At 36.4% G+C, this 25,542-nt stretch overlaps 2 protein-coding genes across 2 annotated transcripts; one reads left to right on the forward strand and one right to left on the reverse strand.

The window, feature by feature from the left end:
• Nucleotides 1-876: 876 nt before the first annotated feature.
• LOC122147190 (coiled-coil domain-containing protein 110-like) lies at nt 877-3,673 on the forward strand. Its single transcript, XM_042768523.1, has 2 exons — nt 877-1,277; nt 1,378-3,673. Exon 2 carries the CDS (start codon nt 1,398-1,400, stop codon nt 3,195-3,197), a length of 1,800 nt encoding a protein of 599 aa, XP_042624457.1. The 5' UTR covers nt 877-1,277; nt 1,378-1,397; the 3' UTR covers nt 3,198-3,673.
• A 278-nt stretch (nt 3,674-3,951) lies between these two features.
• LOC109069741 (helicase, lymphoid specific) lies at nt 3,952-14,319 on the reverse strand. Its single transcript, XM_042768524.1, has 24 exons — nt 14,010-14,319; nt 13,842-13,939; nt 13,645-13,748; nt 13,276-13,398; nt 11,170-11,223; nt 11,051-11,075; nt 10,872-10,933; nt 10,746-10,784; nt 10,257-10,481; nt 9,837-10,019; nt 9,576-9,719; nt 9,207-9,403; nt 8,841-8,937; nt 8,563-8,718; nt 7,345-7,350; nt 6,722-6,873; nt 6,496-6,640; nt 6,314-6,397; nt 5,625-5,744; nt 5,407-5,523; nt 4,984-5,143; nt 4,778-4,874; nt 4,587-4,663; nt 3,952-4,457 (listed from the first exon to the last, which is right to left on the reverse strand). Exons 1-24 carry the CDS (start codon nt 14,015-14,017, stop codon nt 4,366-4,368), a joined length of 2,565 nt encoding a protein of 854 aa, XP_042624458.1. The 5' UTR covers nt 14,018-14,319; the 3' UTR covers nt 3,952-4,365.
• Nucleotides 14,320-25,542: the final 11,223 nt, after the last annotated feature.

Below are 25,542 nucleotides of genomic sequence, written 5' to 3' on the forward strand. Positions count from 1 at the left end.
TAATGTATTATGAATAACTTGAAATAAACTGTAGTATGTTTATCTCTTCATCAAGATTAGTTTTTTTTTTACAACTACTAGGATCCATTAATTTTTCAAAACTTCACAAAGTTAGCACAACAGCAGTTTATGTGAGCTAAACTGGCATTCAGTGACTATATCTTTCATATTACAAGAGTTTTTCTCACTCAGAAACAACCACCACCAAAACTCAATGTAGCTACAGGCCAATTCACTACGCAATATTTCTACAGTGTAACACGATACTGAAATATATTACAAATCTACAAATGAAATGCTATCAAAACAGATTTAGCTGAACACTGCCACAGGTGTTAATCTTTTAATTCATTACCATCTATACAAAAGGGAAAACAGAATAATTGTGTACTGTAATGATACATTGGACCATGTTAAATATGAGACATGTATGAAATATTTTGGTCGTTTTAGTGCATTTTAGTGAAATTTACTGTTGGCCAAGCAGAAGAGTTTAGTACGGAGCCCCGCACATGACATACAAGAAAAAATAAATTATGCGCACAATTTATTAATTCATTCCCTCAATGTACTAAAACGTGCACACGATTACTATTGCGTTCCCTCGATTTGCTAAATCGTGCGCACAATTTATAAATCGAGTGAACGAAATAGTAATCACGTGCACGTTTTAGTACATTGAGGTAACGAATTAGTAAATTGTGTGCACGATTTAGCCTGCTATTTTTTCCTGCATGCCATGTGCGGGGCTCCGTAGTTTAGAAACCGTGACCTACAGAAAGTATTCAGAATTTTGGCCTGGCGAATGCAAATAATAATATTAATAAAATATTTATTGTTAGTTCATAATAAAATTAATTCACCCGTATTGTAAAATGTTAAGTTTAAAAGCAAAAAATTATAATAATAAATAGTTAAAACTGCACAATTCTAACCAATGTCAAATATGTTTTGCTTTTTGTTTTAAAATCAGATACTTTTATTTTTTTAAATTTTATTAAGTTTCCTAGTCTCGCCAGTTGACAAAACTGCTGGCCAAGTTTGAGTTGAACCTCAGCAGTGTAGTAATAGCTGCTTTTGTTCTGGAGACGCTAACGTTACAGTCATTCAAGCGGAACTGGTTTGGTTCAAAACCATTTTTATAACGTCTTTTTCCTGTTGCCAGCATTGGTCCTGTTACTATGGTGACAGACATTTTGTTTTGAACAATGGGGATTGAGTTGCACAGTAGGCTTCTGTTGCAGTCGGTTTGGATCCTGGGGAGTAATGCAAGTAAGGTAAGGGCTCATTTCAACAATTTCAAAAAGTTCTTATCAGAAATAAATCTGGAACACCATTGCCTGCATTGTCCAAATGACTTGCCTGAATTTCTTACAGTACAAAGAAACTCAACTCACATGGACCTGGACAGTAAACTGACTAGAGGATCTATGCACAAGTGTAAACTTAATGGCATTCAAGACACACAGCAGGATAGTGACAAACCAATTCCTGACAAGTTGGGCACCTGTCAGCCAGAAGCCATCAGCAGTGAAATGCAATCAAATGACAAAGAGGTGCTTTTAAGTCGGTGGAAGAAAGGACAAGAACTCCCTGCTAAATCACAGCATGCTGCAGCAGTTACGCTTGAAAACAGGTTCTTGAAAGTGCAAAAGAGTTCACTGCAAAATACAAATGGAAATGTTAATCAAGATTTTAACGAGCAGGCGATGGAATCCCTACGAAGAATTCTAGCAGGAGCAGATTTGTTGAAAAAAGAAGAGGCTATGATGAGTATCCTCGGGTCAAAATATGATTTTCAGATGGAGCATAACTCTAAAGACTTAAATCTGCCCTTCGGTTACTTTATTAGGTCTAATTCAATAAGATCTGTTGAATGTTCCTCAAACCCATCCAAAGTCATTTTAAAGGAAATATCAAAGGGTCGAGAAAGCAGCAGAGCTGAGAAAAGTTCATCTCTGAAGAGCAAACATCTCGACTTCTTTGAAGTTGTGAAGGAGCAACTGCAACAGAAGGACTTGGAGAATCAACATCTTGTCCATTTGTTGTTGGTCAAGCGACAAGAACTGAAGGATATTAAAGAGACGTCAAAGCAAAAGGAGAAGGAAACCCAACTTATTACCGAAAAGCTGAAGTGCGAAGAACAGAAAAATACCAAAATCACCACCAGGTTTGAGCAAACCTCTGAAGATTTGAAGAAGGAACTCGCTGAAGCCAAAATTAACACCAAAACTGCTATGAAACAGCTTCAAGCACTGATGGAGAAATACGAGAGCCTCAAAACACGCGCTAACACCATGAAAGACCAACTCAACGTGGAGCTCAATGAGAAAAAGAGCTGTCAAAAATCATTCAAGAAGCTTCAGCAGATGTCTCAGGAGCTGCTAACCAAGCAGAAACATCTGGAGGAGCAAAGAGATGCAGCAGGACGAGATCTGGCTTTGTGTAGAGAGACGCTGCAGATGATGGACGCCGAACACAAGAAGAACATCAGCATTCATCAGAGACTCGAGGAGGAGGCATCAGCCATGAAAAGTGAATCTGCAAACCTCAGAGAACATCTACGTAAAGCTCAGGAGAAGAACAAGGAGCTCATGCAGGCGGCTCATTCCAAAGAGTCTGACAAGAAGAAGAATGTTAAGGAAATTCAGGACATGGTTGAAAAACTGAACGCTGAACTGGAGAAGTGCCGAACAGAAAGAGACAAAGCATTTCAACAGGCGGAGAGCATGAAATATGAATCCAAACGGATTCACAACAAGCAGAGAGTGGAGATGCTTCAGCAGCAGGAACAGCAGAAAGCCTGTCTGCAGCAGTCCGATGGTTTGAGAAGAGAGTGCGAGACTTTGATGGAGATGGTCAGTGAGCTCAAGAAAGACAAGCAAGTCTTGAGAGAGAAGCTGGAGAGCATTCATAAAGAAAAGATGGTGTTGGTGATGACAAGCACGAAGGAGGGAGAGCGGCTCAAAGAGGCCATTCGTTTGCTGCAGCGAGAGAGAGAGGTGCTGTTAGTGGAGATGGAGGACTTGCGTAAGGATTACCTCGGCCTCAGTGACAGAATCACACAGAAAATGGGCCACATGGATGCAGCTGATCCTCCCATGACCATCACTGACATCACTACAAACCATCAACGAAACACACAGGAGCTCTCAACCTCCAATAATGGAATGAGTCATAAAATACATGAATACTAGTGAAATAGTTAGATTTTTCTATTTTAAATCCTAATTTATGATGCAAATTATATTATCAAGAAGTAAAGTTGAGATGAAGAATGATTATGAATTTCTGAACATATAAGTATTTGTTTTGTCCCTAGTTAAAGCAGCACTGAAGCTGCATGAAGTGACCTGAAATCTGACACTTTCTCAGTGGATGTCAGTTTCACAAACCCACTTTTGTTTTCTTTGTTTTGACGCTATGAAGCAAGAATGCATTAAATGGATCGAATGACAGACATTAATTTTACAAACTAAATGCTGTTTTGAAAAATCTCTTCAGAAATGTTTCAATGTTTCCACATTTAAGCACCAGAGAGTAATGGATGCTGGAAATTCAGCTTTTAAAATAAATTGTGAATTGGATTTATTTGTACATAAACTGTAGTGTTTCTATATTATTGTTTTAATAGTATTTGGATCAAGTAAATGCAGTATTGCAGCACGTGAGAGAGAGAGAGAGAGAGAGAGAGGGAAAAAAAATCTTACCACCCCCAAACTTCTGACCGGAAGCATACATGTTGTATTATTTGTGAATTGATTTAAAATATAATCTCATGGTTTCTTCCCTGCAGTGATTCTAAAGAAAGAAAACTAGAAGAGGGGGAGCAGCAAAAGTGAACTGATATATTGATCTTTTTACCACTACAGCTATTGTGTAAAAAAAATAAAAAATACCTCAAGTTATTCGAAATGCAAATTATAGCCGGTTTAAATAAACATCACATGCTGTATACGAAATATTTATTATATTTTGAAAACATGACATAAAACAAGAATGTTTGCTCTACAGTATTCTAGGTCAAAGTGCTTTGAAGCGGTTTACGTGTACGATTACTATTCAGAGTTTCAGACAGCTACATATGAAATGTACAACAGTATTTACAAAGTAGCCAAAATGTGGGATTCTTGTTTTTTTTGTGCTAATCCCAAAACAAAAGTTGACATGGCATGAAAAAAAAAAAAAGTTCAATTTGTTAAAACTCATAACCAAGAATGGACTTATTAAAAGCAGCAGTGGTCAACTGTAAAGTCTAAAATAGAAAGATCTCAGTCTTTCAGTAGAACCAGCAGGCAGCTTTTAGACCAGTTTATGTTGCTTGATCAGTTTAGGCAGTGGTGACAACTTCAAGTGTCAGTGTTCTCAGGACAGACTGATGTCACCATCGTCATCTTTGGTCTCCATTACTTTAAACACCCCGTCCTTCTCCAGTTTAACACGCTTCTTGGCTTGATCTGAAACGGGAGATTTGATTCATATGAAAGGTGCATTAAAATGTAAAAGCATCACTATGAAAATTGCCATGCAGTGGAATCTACACACGTTACAAAGACATTCAGAACTGAGAAGTGAAGGACACTTACTCATTAAATCACTACGGTCCAGCAGGATCTCCAGATCTTTATCACTGATGACCTTTCCTTTAGTGCCTTTCACTGCCCTGCAACAGCACCAATCACATCAGAACAGTCATTGTGATGCAACTTGCAACACAGGATTTGTCAATACCTTGTGATGGATTAAAACTCTTGATATACAGTATGAATGTCTGTACCGGTCATAATCTCTGGACTTCAGCAGTTCCACAAGCTCATTTAAATCCACACAGCTCTTGGTCTGTTTGAGTTCTGCTTTAGAACCTTTAAACTTATCTAACAAGACAGATATGGGGGGTCAACAGAGTCACAGCAAAAAACAAATTGATTAAATTCATTAAATCCAAAGGTTGGTAATGTGGCATTTTCTGCAACCGCTGCATACTTTTGTGAATGACCATCTTCTCTAGCTTTCTCTTGGCAGAGGCTCTCTCCAGGATCTTCTCATCAATGGTGTTGGCCGTAATGAGGCGGTAAACCATCACAGGCTTCGTTTGCCCAATACGGTGACACCGATCCTGTGCCTGCAAATCCGCCTGGGGATTCTGAAGATGAAATTCATCAAATGTATGCTGATAATGAGGCTTTTCATTCAAAATTAAAAAATAGAGACTTTATTCAACTCTAAATTGGTTTGCTTTGAAAGCAAAATAAATAAAGTGGCCACAAATTAAGTATTTTCCCATGGTTTAACTTAGATTATTGTTTTTGTTATTTTTTTGTTTACAATGGATGTTTTTAATATTCATGTCATGTGCGGGGCTCCATACAAGTCACATATGAACAGGTTGAACATCTAAATTCATACCCAGTCACTGTCAAATATGATGACTGTGTCGGCAGCTGTGAGGTTGATCCCAAGACCACCGGCCCGAGTGCTCAGGAGGAAGAGGAACACCTCCGGATCAGAGGAAAACTTCTTCATCTGATTGAGAGGAAGAAAAAAAAAAAAAAAAATCAATAGTCAAATGAGAACAATCAAATGTAGTGATTGCCATTTGTATTAACCAGCAAACTGCAGCTCACATTCTCATCTCGGTCTGTGTAGCTCATTGACCCATCCAGACGGCTGTAGTCATAACCACGGAGATAACAATAATCCATCAGAATATCTAATATGGAGGTCATCTGGCTGAAAATCAGCACCTGTTTAAAAAAAAAAAAAAAAAAAAAAAGTGGGTGTAATTAAGAGTGTTTGATATGGCTACCATCAAAACATACATTCATATATCCTTTTATACAGAAAGATGCATTGTGCATTATACAAGTGATGGAATCCTGACTTAAGCATGTTGCTATTAACTAAAAAGCTGTTTTTAATGTTTTAATCATAATTATAGAATGTTGATTTTATAATTGTTGTAATAATGTTTTTTGAGCAGCAAATCAGCATGTTAGAACTGAAGACTGGAGTAATGATGTTGAAAATTCAGCTTTGCCATAACATGAACAAATTACAATTAACAATATTAACTGCATTTTAGTACTTCACAATATAACTGTTTTTCAGTTTTTGATCAAATAAATGCAGCTTTGGTGAGCATAAGAGACTTGTGTCAAAAACATTAAAAATCTTTCAGCCCTTAATGCAACCATAGATAATTTTTTTTTATACAAACAGTTAAATGCATGCAAAATTGTCTTATAAGCACAGTGGAGTTTGACACAGAGCGGTTAATCATTAAATTGTATGCATGAGAGATTGTGAACTTTACCTTGTGCCCTCTTTTCTTCAGTTCAGGAAGCATTCGGTCCAGGATAAGAAACTTCCCTGATGTTTCCACTAACTGCTCATCAATCTGTAACATTGAGATGATTATTGCAGTCGTTCTGTTTTCAATATCTTCATACCAGATGAGATCATTCCAACTCATGCAAAATTATGTGTAAAAAGTACCTTAAATTCTCCAGTGGCGGGGTCCAGAGGATACTCTATCAAGTAAGCATGGTTGCAGCACCTCTTCAGCAGCATCAGTATGTTCTGCAGTTTCAAGTTGACTTGAGCATCAACTGGCATAGACACATCCACCACTGGGCTGGAGCTAAGGAGACCATATCATGTCAGAAAGCTCACAGAGTTTAAAGCAAAGGTAAAACTAGTAAATACAACAAGAGAGACAAACCTTGCCTGACTGTCCATCTCTTTCTGAACCTTCTCTAGGTATTTCTCAAGATCTTTCACAGAGTCAGTGTTTGACTCATAATAGTCCACCACCTTCCTGGCCCTGCGCTTTGGTCGGCCACTGGATGTTAGCGGCACAGGTGCTGAATCATCCTGAAGGAAGTGTCAATAATGGTAAAAATAATGTGAATAAAAATAAATTCATCCAGATTATTGTTTTTTTTAGTTTTATTTTATATCTTATTCAAATTTTGAGTGTTATTAAGTTTTTTATTTGTTTTGATTTTGATTATGATTTTTTCTGCTAATGCATCTTGTATTTAGTGCTGTTTGATAAGATACAAAACTCGAACGGCTGTAAATACTAAATACTGTGGAACTTTCTTCTCCATGACAAGCGGGTGTCAGGAAAGAAAAGTTGCACAGAGCTTTGGGTCTCAGAATAACTGCGGTTTCTTTTCCAAGATTTGTGTTGGTGCAAACAGGCTTCTTATGGTGTATGGAAAGAAAAGTTGCAAATAGGTTTGTGTCTGTATCAAATTTTCCTGTTGCGATTAATTATCACGGTATTGGAATTTAGTTTTAAAAAAAGTGCTCATAATATAGTATAACAGGTTTAATAACTTTTTTCTTATAACAAAAATAACTGAACATTTAAATACAATAAAGCAATACAGAAAAAATATATAAAGTTAAAAGTTTTACACATTAAAGTGCGAAAGAACTATAAAGACCAATAGGTATCACTTTACAATAAGACATCATTAGTTAACCTTAGTTTAATGCATTAACACAAGGCAAGTTTATGTATATAGCACATTTTGTACACAATGGTAATTCAAAGTGCTTTACATAAAAGTAAAAAAAACATGAAGAAAAATAACCTCAAAAATAAAACAAGCGATTTAAGAACTTTGAAAATTATTTAAAAATTGACTTAAAAAGAATTTAAGACAGTTTAAAAATAGAAAATGATTTTACATAAAATATAGTGCAATACATAAAATATAGTGTAATCAGTTCGGACATCGCATAGTGCTCATTTAATAAATGCACAGCTAAACAATGAGCAATAGCTACATTTGCTACTGAAGTTACTAATCTTTGTTAAAAAAATACAAGTCTTATTTCATGTTAGCTCATTAAATAACACAGTTGCAACTTTCAATTCTAACAATGTGTTATTAAATATTGGAATACCTAAGATTAATGAATGTTCAGAAGAATTTTTCATTGGCAGTTTGTTAACTAAAGAAGCCCTAATGTAAAGTGTGAATGAACAATAAAGAATCAAAACACTTTCAAACAATATCTAGGGCATGTTGTAGTCCAGATTAAAAAAAAAAAAAAGTTTGAAAATAAATAGCCTATTAAGTCTAAATATTAAAGTATTTGGCTCTGTGATGAACACCATAGCAAATCCACAAATCTGAATGGCTATTTAAAATGATTTAAATATGGTTTAGAAATTAGCAGCTGCTTTATTAATGGGGTTTACAGGGTAAGGGCTGCAATTTAGCGCCATCTGCTGTCAGAGAGTGAATGTGCTTTCATTCAACGCGTCTCTCACGTGTTCCTCCATGTGTTTCTCAGGCGTGCCTGTTTACATCAGAGCGCATGTTTCTTTCAAGCAGCATACAGCGGTGTTGTGCATTTTGAGCAGTTGATGGGAAAAATATTCTTAAGATGCATTCCAAATTCTGAATAATTTGTAATATATAATTATTCACGGTATTTAGAAGTGCCCACGATAACAATATCGTGCATATTCATTACCGCGATGTATCGCATTACCGAATATCGGCACAAGTCTGGTTTCTTTTCCAAGATTTGTGTTGGTGCAAGACCCAGCAGCTTTGCTATAGTCTTGTTAACAATGGCCATGTAAAAGGCCTCCTGTTTGTTGGTTAGGGGGGCATACACTACAATCTCTTTCTTAGGTGGAACCTCCAGTGTGACGTCTGACTTCAGTCTTCTCAGAAGGAAGGGTGTGAGGATCTGAAAACATTAATATGAACAGATCAATTGTAAATGCTTATAATACTCAGCTTACATCTAACTTAAGACCATTTAAAATGTACATTTTGGACAATGTCTACAAAACATTGTGGTGAAGATACCTGATGAAGCATGTGAAGGATATTCTGCTCACGCTCATTAGCCACAATGTTTTCTGCATCTGAAGTGATGGTGCTAATGTCAAACCATGATTCAAAACTGAGGGGAGAAAAGGAAAAAACAAAACGTTTGGTGATGGAAAGTGAAAGTGATGTGACATACAGCCAAGTATGGGGACCCATACTCGGAATTTTCTGCTTTTTTTGGATGCTTTTTAACCCATCCAAAAACACACACCGTGAACACACACCCCGGAGCAGTGGGCAGCCATTTCAAGAGCTTATGATTCAAAACTGAGGGGAGAAAAGGAAAATGAGGAGATTTTGGTTATACAGTATCATGAATTCCCTTTGCATGTGCCTTCTTACCTCTTCAGGTCATCAAACACATCTGGAAGGAGGAAGTTGAGGAGAGACCACAGCTCGGACAGGTTATTCTGCAGCGGGGTTCCTGTCAGCAGCAGTTTGTTGTCAGTCATCAGCATCTTCAGTTCTTGCACCAGCCGACAGTTCAAGTTTTTAATCCTGTGGCCCTCATCCACAATCATATAGTTCCAGTGGAAACGCTGAGGAGACAAACATGACAACACTCCATTCATGCACTTCAAAACTGCTTTGTGCTTATCAGGATTTAATTCGATGTTATAAATCACCATTTTCCAGATGAACTGTGCACAAGACCAGGGACCAGACAAATTTTGTATGCGAGTAAAAGAATGCAATGCCAGATCTGTTTACCTGTAGAAGCTTCCTGTCTCTCATGGCTATTTCAAAAGATGTAACAACAACAGGACACATCCTGAGTGGACCCTGCGCCTGACGGATCTTCTTCACCAGGTCCATCCTCTCTTTTTGTGGACCGTGATACAGCAGGACAGACACCTTAAACATCGAAAACAAGAACGAAAGAGTCAGTCAATCTGCAGAAACCTCTCAAACTGCTGGTATTTATCAAAGCATTCATTTCAATAAAGATGAACAACAGTCATTGTTTCACACCTCTGGGGTGAAGCGCTTGAATTCTGAGATCCAGTTTGGAAGAGTGGACAATGGAGCCACAACTAGGAAGGGCCCAAGGACCTTCTTCTCAACCATCATTGCAATATGGGCGATGCACTGTATGGTTTTCCCAAGACCCATTTCATCAGCCAGGATACCATTGATACCATTCTCCCACAGCATCTGCAAAGCAGACAGACACGTTTATTAGCTATTATACAAGCATAATACATTCACACAACATCCTTGTTTGGCAACTCACAAGTATAAGAGATGTGTGTACGGTTATCCCTTTTTAGGCAGTTCAGAGGATACACACAATATTAAGATGAAAATTGAATCCAGTTCTAAATCCAGACACTGGAGAATAAATATACTGCCCTCTGCTGGTCCTCTACACATTCAGGTCTGATCACGTACCCTTAGCCACTCTATGCCTTCCACCTGGTACCACCTCATCACACCCCCAGTGAAGAGTTTGGGCTGCGGTGCAGGCACAGGTTGGCCATTCACGGTTCTTTCGGGATCCAGCATCTGCTTGCTATTTTCCCGCAAAGTCTCAGACAGCCGGCCTTTAATATCAGAGTTGGTGTCACTCATCTTCTCTATATCCTCAGCTTCCAGTTTCACTGATGAATGAGCCTCTTCAGAAAAGAAATCAAAACAGTATTAAGACAACGATGCTCAATAATTACATTATTAAATATTACAACAACAACACGTAATTTAATAAAATGTTATTAACTAGTGCAACTGTAGGTTGTATATGGCTGCCAAGAAATGTAGCAACTTGGCATTAATAAAGAATGTGAGCTCAAAGGTGTGTTTTATCAGCATTTTATAGTTTCAATACAGATAATACTGACTTCACAATGTCTGAAAGCACAATAAACAAAGCATATACTTCACCTCTTCCAGTTTTGGTTTTTTGGCTTTTGAGAGAATTTCCAGAGAGAGAAAACAAAAAAAATACACATCAGTAACATAACAGACATTAATGGTGTCATTGAAAAACAAACTGCATTGAAGGCTCACCTCTTTGGTCATAACATCTGCGATTTTATAATCTTCCTCCCTTTCACGCTTCTTTCTTTCAACTTCAAATGTAACAAACAGATCAGAATTAATTGACTGAACATCAGACATCTTACTTTGTATATTTTATTATTACAGGATCACAATTAATACCCTGTATTGAAATCTTTGAATCCTACCTTTAACAGTCTTTTTATCATTTCCCTGTGGGGGGAAAAATAAACCATGAAATTTGAGAATTACAACTCTTTTTTCCTACATGGAGAAAAAATGGGATAAAGCATGAACCCAAACTTACCTTTTGCTTCTGATTAGTAGCTTTCTTTTCCAGTCTCTCTTTTTTAATTCTTTCCTGTATTTAAAAAAAACAAAAAAAAATCAATTGAATTATGAATTACTTCAAGCACAATTGCCATGTCAATATTACAGCTGAATATTGAGAGCATGCTGCAACTCTCTATCACTAAGAACTAAAAAAAAACTTGACAGAATCATTACATTTTCATTCGCCTTAATTTTGAATGCAGAAATAAGCCATTTTCTGTGGAAGTGTGAGACTTGATTCATTAGCCACTATAGGTAAATAATAAACTATAGAATAATAGTGAAGTAAGAGCAAAACTATTTGCTTTACAAACTAGTGCACTTATGCTTAAGACGATAAATTAAAACAACAGGATAAATACCAGTCAGCAAAATAAAATAGACTGTTTTTGTACAGATAAAATAACTGCAAGTGAATGACACCAGAAGCTTTGCACATTCAAGTTACAAATGGCTGTATTCACTAGGGGTGGGAGAAAAAAATAGTTTCTCCGATGCATCGTGATTCTCTCTTCAACGATTCTGAACATTTCAGAATCGATTCTGAGCTTGTTTATTTTTCCCGCATATGGCACGTGTGCGCACTAGAGACGCGGTGGGCTTCACTGCACAGAATTTGCGCTGTGAGACACGGGCACATTGCTTAACAGTCTGTGCTTCCACCCACCGTGTTTTACTTTATGGTGCTTTCACACTAGCACTTTTGGTGCGCACCCGGGTTCGATTGACGTCAGAGTTTGGTTCGTTTGGATGATGTGAACGCTGTCTTCCGAACTCGGGTGTGCACCCGCAAACCGTACCAGAGTCCACTTAAAAAAAAGGTGGTCTGGGGTATGGTTGGAACCAAGTGTGAAAGCACCCTTAGATATGCTAGCATTATGCCGTTTGGAATGCAGTACTATTAGGGTGCTTTCACACTTCGCTTGCCTGGTCCGAACCCTGTTAGGCCAGTGGTGTGAACCCAGAGAACCTTTTTTAAGAGGACCTTTTTTAAGCAGACTCGGGTACGATTCATGGGTGCGCACCCGAGTTTGGAAGATGGCATTCACATCATCCAAACGAACCGAACTCTGACGTCAATCGAACCCGGGTGCGCACCAAAAGTGCTAGTGTGAAAGCACCCTTAGATGCATGAAACTCACGCACTGACAGACTTTCACGTGCGCTTTGTGTTTGTTGTCCTGAAGCTCAATTGCAGCTGCGGTAAAATGCACTTGCATTTTCGAATACTTTTATACAAAATTGATGTACACAAAGTGAGTTATGTTTTCAGAGCAGGACAAAACATCTGATATCGAAATAGATCGGTGCATTAGTGTGAATGCAGCCTGTTAAAGCTGCCACTGTCTATGATCTCATCAGTAATAATCAAACGGCAATAATGCTGAGGAAAAAAAGAAAAATCCTCAACTATTGTCTGTAAACTTTCGGACACTTAAAGAACACTTATTTTAAATAAGTTATCGTTCAAAAAAAAAATAGCCTGCTGTGCTTATATAATAATAAAAAAAAGTTAATTTTGCACCCAAAAATTTTTTATATAAAATGTATATGCAAATGTAGCTATGTGCAGTAATATTGAAAACTGAGAATGTGACGCATTGTGATATTGAGTTGATAATGATAATAATAATCGTAATTGAACTGAATTGTGAAACCAGTGAAGATTCACACCCCTATTTTTAAGATGGCAGTACTGACATACAGAGATTCCAGCTATAAACAAAAAGCATTGCAACTGCAACTGCATTGTGATGCATCGTTAATCGTAATCGAATCGTGAAATACCCATAGATTCCCACCCCCTTCTAAGTTAAAAATATGGTGGATAGTGAAGTGGATTTCACAAATGCTTCCAGGAAAGAGGCTGATTTTAAATCTACCCTGATCTTTACAGCCCTAAATTAAAAGAAACCGTACCCTATTTAACTTCACAATAGGGGCAGGTGGTGCAGAGCACTGGCGGCACTCGATTTGCTTCTTCACAGCCCTCTGCATGCAAACATCTGCTTCCGTGCCACTTCACCAGCCAAACGTCCTATTGTGGCAGCTCTTTCCTGTCTCTAATCAATATACTCACATCATGCTGCTGCTGTTCCATCTTTGTGAGCAGAAACTTTGAGTAAATGTTGCTTTTCTCCAAAAGGTGCTGAAGTCTTCTGAAGCGCATTTCTTGAGAATCTTTCTCCCACGACTGTCTGGCCTGTCAAAACAGCATGCAGTATTAATATAGACACTTATCTTCCAGTGTAAATTATATTTAATTTGTAAAAATAAAGATTTTTGCAAAACAGGACAACGTGGAGACTCAAGCATCCCACACTGTAACAAAACTAAACATTTCTAATCACTTTTCCATTATGTTAATACTGACTAAGGACACAATATCACTTTATAGGGATTGCATACATAGCCTTATGGTTTTTCGATGTGTGGGAAAGCAGTTTACCTCTTCCATCATTTCTCTTTCTTTCTTCTCTCCCTCCTCCACTAAATGCTTCTCCTCCTCCTCCATCTCCTTTGTAATGACAATCTCTCCATGCATGCTTTTTTCTGTAAAATGCAGATTACTGAAATCAGACTGGAGGCTGCATGGGCTTGCACAGGCAGGTCTGCCACCATGCACTGTGAACAGTGTTGACCTACCATTAGTGTTCTCCTCCACTGCAGTACCTTCTGGCTCTTTAGATTCGTTGGGTTTGGGGCAGTGAGGAGACACACTGCGTGTTTCTTCTTTGACAATGCTGCAACGTGAACATGTAGTCAATAACAGAATACAACAACTCGTACCTAATGCACATTAGACACACTTACCCACTCATTTCTGCTGAGTAAACCGGCTGTAGAATTAACTCTATTGTCCACGTCTCTTAAACCTCGTCAAACGTCTGAAGTGCAGTTGTGCAGAGCAAGTATGTCTATAACTAATGACCCAGTTATCTAACACACAACAAAGCCTTACACAATAAACACACGTAAATGCAAATAGTATAAACGCTCTCGAATTGAGGCCTTTTCTTCGCAAAATATAAAATTACACAACCACTCTGGTAAAAGCTGAGATGCAGTCACGCAGCCGGCAGACACACAAACCTCGCGCCTGCTGCAATGTGATCTTCGTGAAGCTCCACTGTGGGGCGCGAGGCGTTTCGCGCCACTGTGGACCAAACCATTACCGCTCACATTGGGAGGGGGGCAAGTCTGACTTTGCTTGTTTAACGATTCGCTTTATTGCAATAATAAATCAACATATTGATTCAGACCGTGAAAATAATACACTCTGAAGACGCTGGAGGCTTCTTCTCGCCAACAACATTCTAAACAAGTCGAAAGGTTTGAAACCTATTTATATCCACCCCTAATACTACGGCGCGCATGCAAACAGCCTAGTTGATATTTCCCGCGAAAGTACAGTTCATTCAGTGCACAGTGTGGTGAGGATCAGAGGATTGTTTGATCTGCGCGCGCGCACGCACGCGCGCGCACACACACACACACACACACAAAGAGTATTTATGTAGATCTGTTTAGTCTTAATGCCCTAGCATTTCCAATTGTCGGTTTCCCTCGAGGGGGTAACTTTATATGGGGTAACTTGCATTTTAGAAACAGAGTGGCTTCAGATTAGCAGAACAAAGCGTGAAAATCTCCGAAAATATCCACATTTTACACAGAAACTGAAATCCGCTATTCTTAAAAACCCACGAGAAGTTCCTACAGGCTCAAACTCAAACCCTGTTTGGAAGATGCGAATTAAAGGACGTGCATTAAACACACATTTCTCAAGTTAAAACAATTGTTTTGCACCAATCACAGTCTTTATAACCATATCTGAGCTGATATATAATAAACGCTTATCTCTTCCTTAAATTGTATATTCACGATTGCCAAGCAAGTAGTTAACGTGATGTGTAGTCACAGAAGTAGTTTATCCAGTCAGAATCAAGAGCTTTGTGGCATGTAATGCATTTGGTGAATGAAGAGGCCAAGAGGGTAAAATGTTGTTATGATCATTTTGACATGAAATTTAATTTGGATTGTTCATATAGGCTTTAATCAGTTTTCTTGAGCGGTCAAATCCCTGTAGCTTTGAGAAATGTAATTACATTTAAATGACTCTTCTGTAATACCTGTAATAAATACATTGGTTGATTTGTTATTATAATTTCCTGGAGGATGAATGTAATAATGATTTTAAGATCACTAATTAAAAAAGACTGGTTTCCTCTTCCTGTTAAAAGAAATGTTTTATCTGAGAGGTTTTCAAAAGCTGACACTATACCTGTCATTTCATGTGCTACCTAAAATGAAAGAAGTACATATCAAAGTATTGACATTTCAAAAGCTGACACTATACCTGTCATTTCATGTGCTACCTAAAATGAAAGAAGTACACTTCAAAGTATTGACTAGAATTTTTTTTTTTTTTAATTATTTTTATTTATTTTTTTTATACAGTTTGCATGCTTTTGGGACAGATTGTGTGAGTGGTTGAAGACAAAAAATGTAATGCCGGCCTTTGACTATTACATTTAAAAATTTGGTGTCTTTATGCAAAACAAAGAGATCGAATTTCTGTGCAATACATGCACTTGGATTGTAATGTATGTACTTTATGTATGTTGATTTGTTAAAGTTTCTCCAGTAACATATTACAATAAAGTTCATTAGTTGACATTAATTAACTACTTTAATTAACATACAGCATTTATTACTCTTAGTGAATGTTTTGTTAACATTAGTTAATGGGCTTTAAATTAACATGAACTAACGGTGAACAACTGTATTTTCATTAGCTAACATTAACAAAGATGAATAAATACTGTAATAAATGTATTGCTCATTGTTTGTTCATGTTAGTAAATACATTAAGTAACATAACTACTGGAAACTTATTGCAAAATGTTATAATTTCTCCTTGTTTTGAGGCATTTAAAATTATTTTAGAATTTAATTTCAGTCCATATAGCATTTAAAAACGAAGAGTGCCTTAAAACTCTGGCAACATGCTTTGATTTACCCCCATGTGGAATTACCCACATGGTGTCAGCAGAGAGTTACTGTTCTGCTTTAATTGGGCTCATATTACTTGAGTTCAAATTAGGTGAGCCTGGACCTACTATTGGCTATTAATCCCATATTAAGTGTACCGTGGATGTACCTACAAGAAAAAGCTTAATATACTTTCTATTCTTGAATTGTTTTACACTCTATAATTAATTGTCTACACTATACTCGTCTGTATTAATTGCACGCTTAATTCTTTTATTGCCCATTAATACTATTCTACATCTCGCAGCAGTTTTATTCAGAAAAGTAATTTGAAGACTGTGTATAGCCTACCAAAGTATGGATCTGGATAACAAACATAAACACCATTCTTTAAGTTAAATGTTCATTTAACTGCCTTAGTAGTGCATGCTCAAAGACTATAATTGAGCTTTGCCGAAAAACATGTCAGCTCATGCTTTATGGCCTTTAATTTGATTTTGAGTGCACTCTCAGTGGACACTGAGCATTAGCCAGCAGTAGTGAAACAAAGGTGGCTCTGAAATTCTTCACGCTTGAAAAGAGCAGATCCATTTACAAAACAGCTTTTCGTCAAAGGACAGGACTCCCTCCTGCGCACTGTCCCAGAGCAGTCTTATCTTTACTTTGGGAGAGTGTGTGCTCTGCGTCACGCGTCTGCTCAGCGATTCTTCGGCCTTCCTTTCTTTCTTCCATCTTGAAAAATTGCACCGCTGCAGATGCCACAGGAGCCTGAGGCCCAAATTATGCTTGAAATCTAATAGCCCCACATCCAGTATGGGAAAAGAATGTTTTCATTCATTCAGGTCATCATAAAAAGTAAAATATTTCTGTACAGGTCTTAGTCTATATTAAAGGAAGAAAGAAAATAAATCACTTTACAATAAGGTCTAATTTGGTGACATTAGTTAATGCTAATGCAGTGTGCTGTTCTGAATTGAACTGAGAATGATTTTAAATTCAATTTAAATTCCTTAATTTAAACTAAATTTGAATTGAGGTAGCAGGATGCAGAATACACTATCCCTTTAAATAAATAAAACATGGCTAACATGAACTAACAATTAGCAGTCTGTTGTTACTTATTAATCTTTGTTGTTTGTTAATAAAATTTAATTTGCATTAACTAATGTCAGCAGACACTATTTTTTTATTTTAAACATTTATTACTGAGATTAATAAATGCTGTATTGGTCATTATTTGTTCATGTTAAGTAATGTTAACAAACAAAATGGATCAATGGTCTGTGAACCATTTTTTTTTTTTTTTTAAATGTTGTTTTGTTAGTTATTTGTTATTTTTTTGTGATGTTAATGACCTCACCAAACATTCAATAACTTGATATTTCAATAACTCAGTAATGAAAATTCAATATTCATTGCTATTTGTACTGACCAAACACCACATGATTAATATATTTTGGTGTGCCACAAAGATCTTGACAGTAAGGTCAGCATAGTGTTAGAATATGTCTATGTTCACCTAGCAAATGATTAACTGAAATATGCAGGAGGGGCGATAACCAAACAATGGAGTTTAAGAGGAGACTTTCAACGATGAATTCTTTCAGAATAACAGTATAGGTTGAAAAAAGGTGGTCATACATGTGCAGGGCGTGTTAAGTTAGAGTAGTAGGGATACATCCGGGCTATCAGGAAGGTTATCATGGACAGCTGGCTGCCTGTAAACATATGAAAATGACCTATTAACCCATTTCCTTCATTGCAGCTCTCTGTCTGTTATTTTACACTTTTAAGAGTGCCTCTTTATTTTATTCTTCTCTCACTGATGTATAGCTTCCAGCCTTATTTACATTTATAATTATGACCCATAATGTACCACTGACTATTCTGAAAGGAATAGTTCACTCATAATGAACATTTCCTGAAAATTGACACAACCGTTTAAGATTTAGATGAGTTTGTTTCTTCATCTGAACACATTTGGAAAAATTTAGCATTATGTCACTTGCTCACCAGTGGATCCTCTGCAGTGAATGGGTGCCATCGGAATGAGAGTCCAAACAGCTGATAAAAAGTAATCCGCACTACTCAAATCAATCATTTATCTTTTTGTGAAGTGAAATTTTGTGTGTGTGAGAGAAAGATATACAATATAGAGACTTTTTTCATTTTAATATTTTTTTTTGTGTATAATATGTGTGTTCTATAGATATAATAGTGTTTTCTCCAATGAAAAATCATCTTGTCTGAATCAGGAGAGAAATATGCAACGATCAAGCAGTTACAAGCTTAAAACAGTTATTGTATTTTGGCCAGAAGTGGCTGTTTAAAGTTAAAATGTGTTGTTGTGATTTTTTTATCAGCTGTTTGGACTCTCATTTTGACGGCACCCATTCACTGCAGAGGATCCACTGGTGAGCAAGTGACGTAATGCAGAATTTCTCCAAATCTTTACTGCTGCTTGAAGATGTGGAGGTGCTGGCCCACTGTAAGCTCACTTTGTTCCCTGTCTTCATTTTTCTAGAGCGAAGCGCCTCCATTGTCCTCTGCCCACATTGTTCTTCATCTTGTGGCAACAATGAAGGAGTCTGCATGAGCATGAGGGAACTTGTCTGAGTCTTTGAAGCAAACACTTTAAGGTTTCCTGTTCTCATCATTCATCCTGCTTTATTGTCCTCTTGCTCAAGACAAATATGGTATTATTCACTGTTTAAGAGATCAAATGACGATTTATAAGACACGTGTTGATGCTTGAGGAAAACCTGAGAATAAACATCTCACAGGTGTAGCCAGTGATGTCATCATTTTAAATGTGCATAGACAGCAGGGAGATTTTCAGACAGAAGAGATATTTTTATTTCTCCTGTCTTTGTTTTATGAATGGGAGACTGGAAAAACAGCTGCTCCTACCTTATTCATATGCTGTGCTGTTGCCAACAAGGTTCAGCTTGTTACCTGATAAAACCTTTATAAATCCTGACAAACAGAATTAATAGTAAGAACATTTTTTCCATCAGATAAAGACCCCCATGAAATCAAAATTGGAATTTTGTTGCTTTTCCCCCTGTTCTCCTCTAAAAGTTGACCAAACAAACAGTGTGCTGTTCTGAACTGAATTGAGAATGATTTTAAATTCAATTTAAATTCCTTAATTTGAACTAAATTTGAATTGAGGTATAGCAGAATGCAGTAAATACTGTAAGTAAATAAATAAATCCAAAGTCTGAAATTTAACAAATATAATTTCAGCATTTACTCAGCTTTTAAGAGAGACTTCTCAGTTTGGGGAATCTGTTTTTCTGTTGTTGTTGTTTTTTTTCTAGTGATGCACCCTGGAATGTAGAATTTTAATGACATGTCAAAGGTTTGGAAAACCTAATATGTTTTCACCCAGTCAAACACCATCAGAAAGGCATGCAGTCACATTTATAAGTGCTCAGTTTTACTTAAGATAACATGAAGAATAATTTAATATCAGATATCTGACAGAGTGTGTGAAGCCCCCACCCCATCCAAGTCTGACCCAGTTCCTGTAATACTCATGTAAACACTGGCCTAGAGTAAAGTCAACACCTCTGAAATGGAGGAAAAGTTCAATGTAATCACGTCTGATTAAGAATGGCAGAAATACTGATAGCTCACATGTTTTTCTGAGAAAAACATCAAAACAACTATATTCCCAATCACACACAGTGTCAGGTTTTCTGGAAGTAAATTACCAGTAATTTGGTTATTCTTGGTTTAGACAATGTCCTTGTCTCTTTAATGTCAAGCACTTACACACAAACTGGACTGATCTGAGCAGTTGATATACACATAAATGGATGCCTACCCACAAAATAATAAAAAGGAAAACCCAAAATCTGGTAAACAAATCTCCAAAGAAGAAAAACACATCCTCTCTGGCTATGTGCTGAAGGACATGTCCCTCGATGTAGGAAAAATCTACTTTCAACTGATGCCTGCTTTTCATTTGATGTCTTTGTTGCACTGTCCTCATTCTGAGGAAATGAGATTAAGGAAAATGTTTGGGAAAATGGTGTTTGGGGTGTGACAAGGGGTCCGTCCGGCTTCCCTGCAGCTGTAAGCTGAAAATACACTGCTCTGTCTGATCTCATCAGGGAAATCATGATTATCACATGACAGAATATCAAACACAAGGTGCTCTGGGGCTTGGTGACTGCAGGCAGTACAAATGTTGTCGTGAAACATATCTCTAGTTTTCATCAGTACCGCAGGGAACACCTGAAACTGAACCATGAAAAACATTTGATTTAAGACTAGAAAAATGGAAGTGTGTCAAACAGAATCAGAATTTGGACATCTGAACCAGATATGCCCTTACTATCAGCAAAAGTATTAATTCAAAAGATCTTTGTACAGCTGGAGGCCCATATGGTTCTGCTTACTCCAAATCTGCTTGGACTGTAATATTTAATAAATATGCCAAGATATACAGCTCTAAGGTCATTTATTAACATCTCTGCTTGTTTTGCTTCCTAGGAATCTCAGGAGTCTTATACAGTAATAAACTGCTCTGTTGTGAGGCGATGTGAGATGTGCATGAATCAGAGAGAGAGATGAGATATAAGATGAAATGAACTACAGTCCTGCCTGGAGTCAGTCAGCTAGCATTGTGAGATAAATGAGGACAAAATTGCAATTTAATGAAATATAACACCTTAAAACAAAGTAGAATTATTTGAGAAAATCCTGTAAAAAAGTAGTTTATTAAATCTCTAAAATTATTTTTAACTATTTCTTGTCTTATTATTTAGAGCTATTTTATGATTTCATATTAATTGAGAAACCTTGGGATTTTTGTACTGAAAATTTTATTAAAACCATTTATAAAAATGTAATAACCATAGAAATATTTCATGAATTGCAAATAAGATAAAAGCTTAAAATTTATGAAAAACACTTAAATTAAGATGAAGTATTTTAAAAACTGCACGTCACTAAGTGAATTTTTCTTGATGGAAAAAGAAACGTTCTTATGATGAATTTTGTCATTTACCCAGATGCACTGATGAATTGTGAATATATCAAAAGCCACTTACTACTTATTAAAAATAATGCAATTCTTAAGTAAATCCATTATAGAACGTCAGAAAAAAATATGCAGAGATGATGAAAATGTTTTGCATCATAGCTGTTACTACAGGATACTGTGTATTTTTATCATGGCTGGGACCCTGTATTCACTGGTCAGCGTCCATTTTACAATATTAAATTAATAGTTAACTAATTCTGTCTTTATTTACTTCCCTTCAATCCTGTATGAGTTTCTGTTTTTCTGCTGGACACAAAAGAAGATATTTTTAAGAATGTAGGTACCCAAAAAGTTTCTGGTCGCCTTGACTTCCATTGTATTTTTTTCCATACTATGGAAGTCAGCGGGGACCAACAATTGTTACCCACATTCTTCAAAATATCTTCTTTTGTGTTCAGCAGAAGAAATAAATTCATAGAGGTTTGGAACAACATGAGGGTGAGAAAAAATTATTACAGAATTTGCATTTCGGGGTGAACTGTCCTTTTAAGTTTTGTACAGTTTGATTTTAAGGGGTCTAAGGGGTTGGCTGAGCACGTTGAAACAAGAATTAAAGGTGACACTGACCCTCACCTGTTATTTGTAGCTCACTCCCCCTCCAATTCACTGACCCATTTTTCCTTTCTATTCTATTTCCACCAGTGATTATTCCAATAATAAGCATAATTCTCTTCTGAAACAATAAAATCAGATCTGTATCATGCCTGTATAGCCTTGTGATTTTTATTTAAGGAATCCAGTTTATGAATCAGTAAATCTTTGCTAGTGACATCCACCTCTACGACAAACAAAGGTATGAAAGTTACCAGAAATAAAGAACATGTTATTCATGTAAGTCTATATTCTTCACCTTGCGTTAAAGCACAAAACACAAGAGAAATTCAGACAGCTGACCGCTTATACAGAATTTGAAGTGAAATGCAATATTGTAAATTATAAAAAAACAAGAGAAATTCATTGTGATTTATGATTATTGATAATTTGGAGTTAAATGAATTTTTGTTTATTGTATTTATTGCTTTGACAGGGATGATAGATGACGGAATATGATCACTGTTAAAACATTCCACACATTTTTTTTTTTTTTGTGTCCAGTTCTCATTTACAAACTCCCTCAAAACTGTTTCTCATGACAGGAGTGTTTATTATATGTGAAACACCCATGAAGCTCAGAAGCAGCATGAAATGTTCCACTACATTGCTTTTCAAAGACAGAGTTATATAACAATACAAAAAGCAGACCTTCAAATCTGGAGAGATAGATGTCAGCACAATCCAAGACCAACAAGACATTGTAAAAATCACATCAGAGGTTCCCAAGTAAACATACATTTGGCCAGTCAGCACAATCCAAGACCAACAAGACATTGTAAAAATCACATCAGAGGTTCCCAAGTAAACGTGCACAGTGTACAGGGAACATCTCACTTCAGTGATGTGTTTCCATCATGGAGCTGTGTATAGAATTATATTATTATTAGTAGTAGTACTAGTAGTAGTAATAATAGTTTTATTTTATTAGTTGTATTTATATACAGTATATATTTTAACATATTTAACATTAAAATGTAATTAATAAAAGTATAACACTTCAAAGCAATGTAGAATTATTTGAGAATATCCTTAAAAGTGTTTCTAAAATCTGAAAATTATTTTTAATAGTATTCTTGTCTACATAAAAAAAAAGGTGACCTAAAAGTAACATATAAACGAGCTATTCAAAAATAAGTCAAAAATAAAAAAGTCAAAAAATAATAATATTACGCTATCAACCAAGAACTTAATTTATACCACCAAAACTACTTTATATGGGTTAAATCATGTCAAAATATTATATATTTAAAATGTATTATAAAAGTGTATTATAAAAGCTATTTTATGTCCTCATTAATTGAGAAACACTGTTTATTTGCTCTTGAAAATTCAATGTTTCTTCCCTGTTGTATTCATTTTGGTTATGTTGTTACAGTTGTTTCGGGAACTTCGTGTGAGGTCGGGAACTAAAAGCAACATATTTACAGTTAAAAGTCCAATTTTGTGTGATGGTTGAATGCAATACAAAGGTTTCATGTAATCGAGTGGCAACTATGTAATCATATTCAACAGGCATTACAAATCCAGGGAACCTGAGGCTTTCATGCTGTTTATTTGGTTCACAATGAGACTGCATTTGGAGACCTCAGTATTGTCCAGGCCTGTTTGAGGTAATTACCCATTCTTAGCTTCATGTTCTAGCCCGGGGTGATCTCTAACCACTTGATAGTGTCTGTCACCCCACTAATGTCCTCACCTGTTCTTTACCAAAACAACAGAGAACCAGAATGGCATCAGATGTCAGCAGTGTAAAAAAACAACAACAACCGAAAACCATATATCATCAGAGATATAATTAGGCTGCAACAAATATTAAAAAAGAGGTTAACATGACAAATTACTGCACTGGTAACAGAACAATGGGACACTTGATCTAATGCTGTGTTACTTTTCTAACTAGCTTTCCCTCCTACGTCTGAACTGAGGAGCGGCTGAGAAAGCCTTTCATTGTGACTATGAAAGATGAAGTGTGTGGGTGCATCTGAATTCCTTTTTTTTCTTTTTTTTTTTCCTATGAATTGGAATCTATAACATGAGCTTTTTGCTTTATGTGTATTTTACTAAAACTGGGTTGATTGACATTTATGTTGAGAAAGGGTAATGCTTAAGTTGAACTGAATATAATATTTCCAGACACTTAATTGTTTGTAAACTGCAATTAAATTAAAATGTATTATAGTATAATTTATACTAAATGCAAATAGCTAAACGTTAAGACACTTTTTGGCCCACTTAAATAGGACATAAGTACATTTTTTATTTCATAATTATGTTGCCATTAAAATGTTATTTTTTTTATATGATATTTAAGCTTCTTATTATTAGGTTGGCTTGAGAAAGCCAACCTACTGATCTGCTATTTAAACTTATTAAGTTGGCTTGAGAAAGCCAACTTACTGATCTACTATTTAAACTTATTATTATTATTATTATTCTTCTGAGACTAAAATTATCAACTCTATCTCCTCCTAGAGCTTTAACTCTACAGACTCCAAACTCAGTCCAGCTCTTCAGACTGATCTCGCCGGGTGTGCTGTATCTTTTCTAACTGATCAGACTTATGGTTTTTCATAAAAATTAAGATTAAAAATCATAAAAATCCCATAGACTTTCATTGACGGAATGTTCAGATGAGCCAAGCTCCAACTGTCAAAATTCAAATCTAAACAAACTGAAGCCCATTAGACTCAATCAGGCTTCGCTTCTATGTACTATTTCTAATCCATTTAAACTCATTCAAACTCATGTATCTAATATTTCTAATATTTCTAATCTATCTATCTATCTATCTATCTATCTATCTATCTATCTATCTATCTATCATCTGACTATTTCTATTTAGCTATCTTAATCATGCTAGCGACATGCTAGTCACTTGCTAATCATGCTTACAACATGCTAGAATCATGCTAACCACATGCTAGTCACTTGCTAATCATGCTAGCAACATGCTAGTCACTTGCTAATCATGCTAAAAACATGCTAGCGACATGCTAGTCACTTGCTAATCATGCTAGAAACATGCTAGCAACATGCTAGTCACTCGCTAATCATGCTAAAAACATGCTAGTCACTTGCTAATCATGCTAGCGACATGCTAGTCAATCGCTAATCATGCTAAAAAACTTGCTAGTGACATGCTAGTCACTCGCTAATCATGCTAATCATGCTAAAACATGCTAGCGACATGCTAGTCACTCGCTATTATCATGCTAAAAACATGCTAGCGACATGCTAGTCACTCGCTAATCATGCTAAAAACATGCTAGCGACATGCTAGTCACTCGCTAATCATGCTAAAAACATGCTAGCGACATGCTAGTCACTCGCTAATCATGCTAAAAACATGCTAGCGACATGCTAGTCAATCGCTAATCATGCTAAAAACATGCTAGTGACATGCTAGTCACTTGCTAATCATGCTAGTGACATGCTAGCGACATGCTAGTCACTTGCTAATCATGCTAGTGACATGCTAGTCACTTGCTAATCATCCTAGAAACATGCTAGCGACATGCTAGTCACTCGCTAATCATGCTAAATCATGCTAAAAACATGCTAACGACATGCTAGTCACTCGCTAATCATGCTTAAAAAATGCTAGCGACATGCTAGTCAATCGCTAATAATGCTAAAAACATGCTAGTGACATGCTAGTCACTCGCTAATCATGCTAAAAACATGCTAGCGACATGCTAGTCACTC

The sequence above is a fragment of the Cyprinus carpio genome, chromosome A13 (genome assembly GCF_018340385.1).
Source record: "Cyprinus carpio isolate SPL01 chromosome A13, ASM1834038v1, whole genome shotgun sequence".
NCBI lineage: Eukaryota > Metazoa > Chordata > Actinopteri > Cypriniformes > Cyprinidae > Cyprinus > Cyprinus carpio.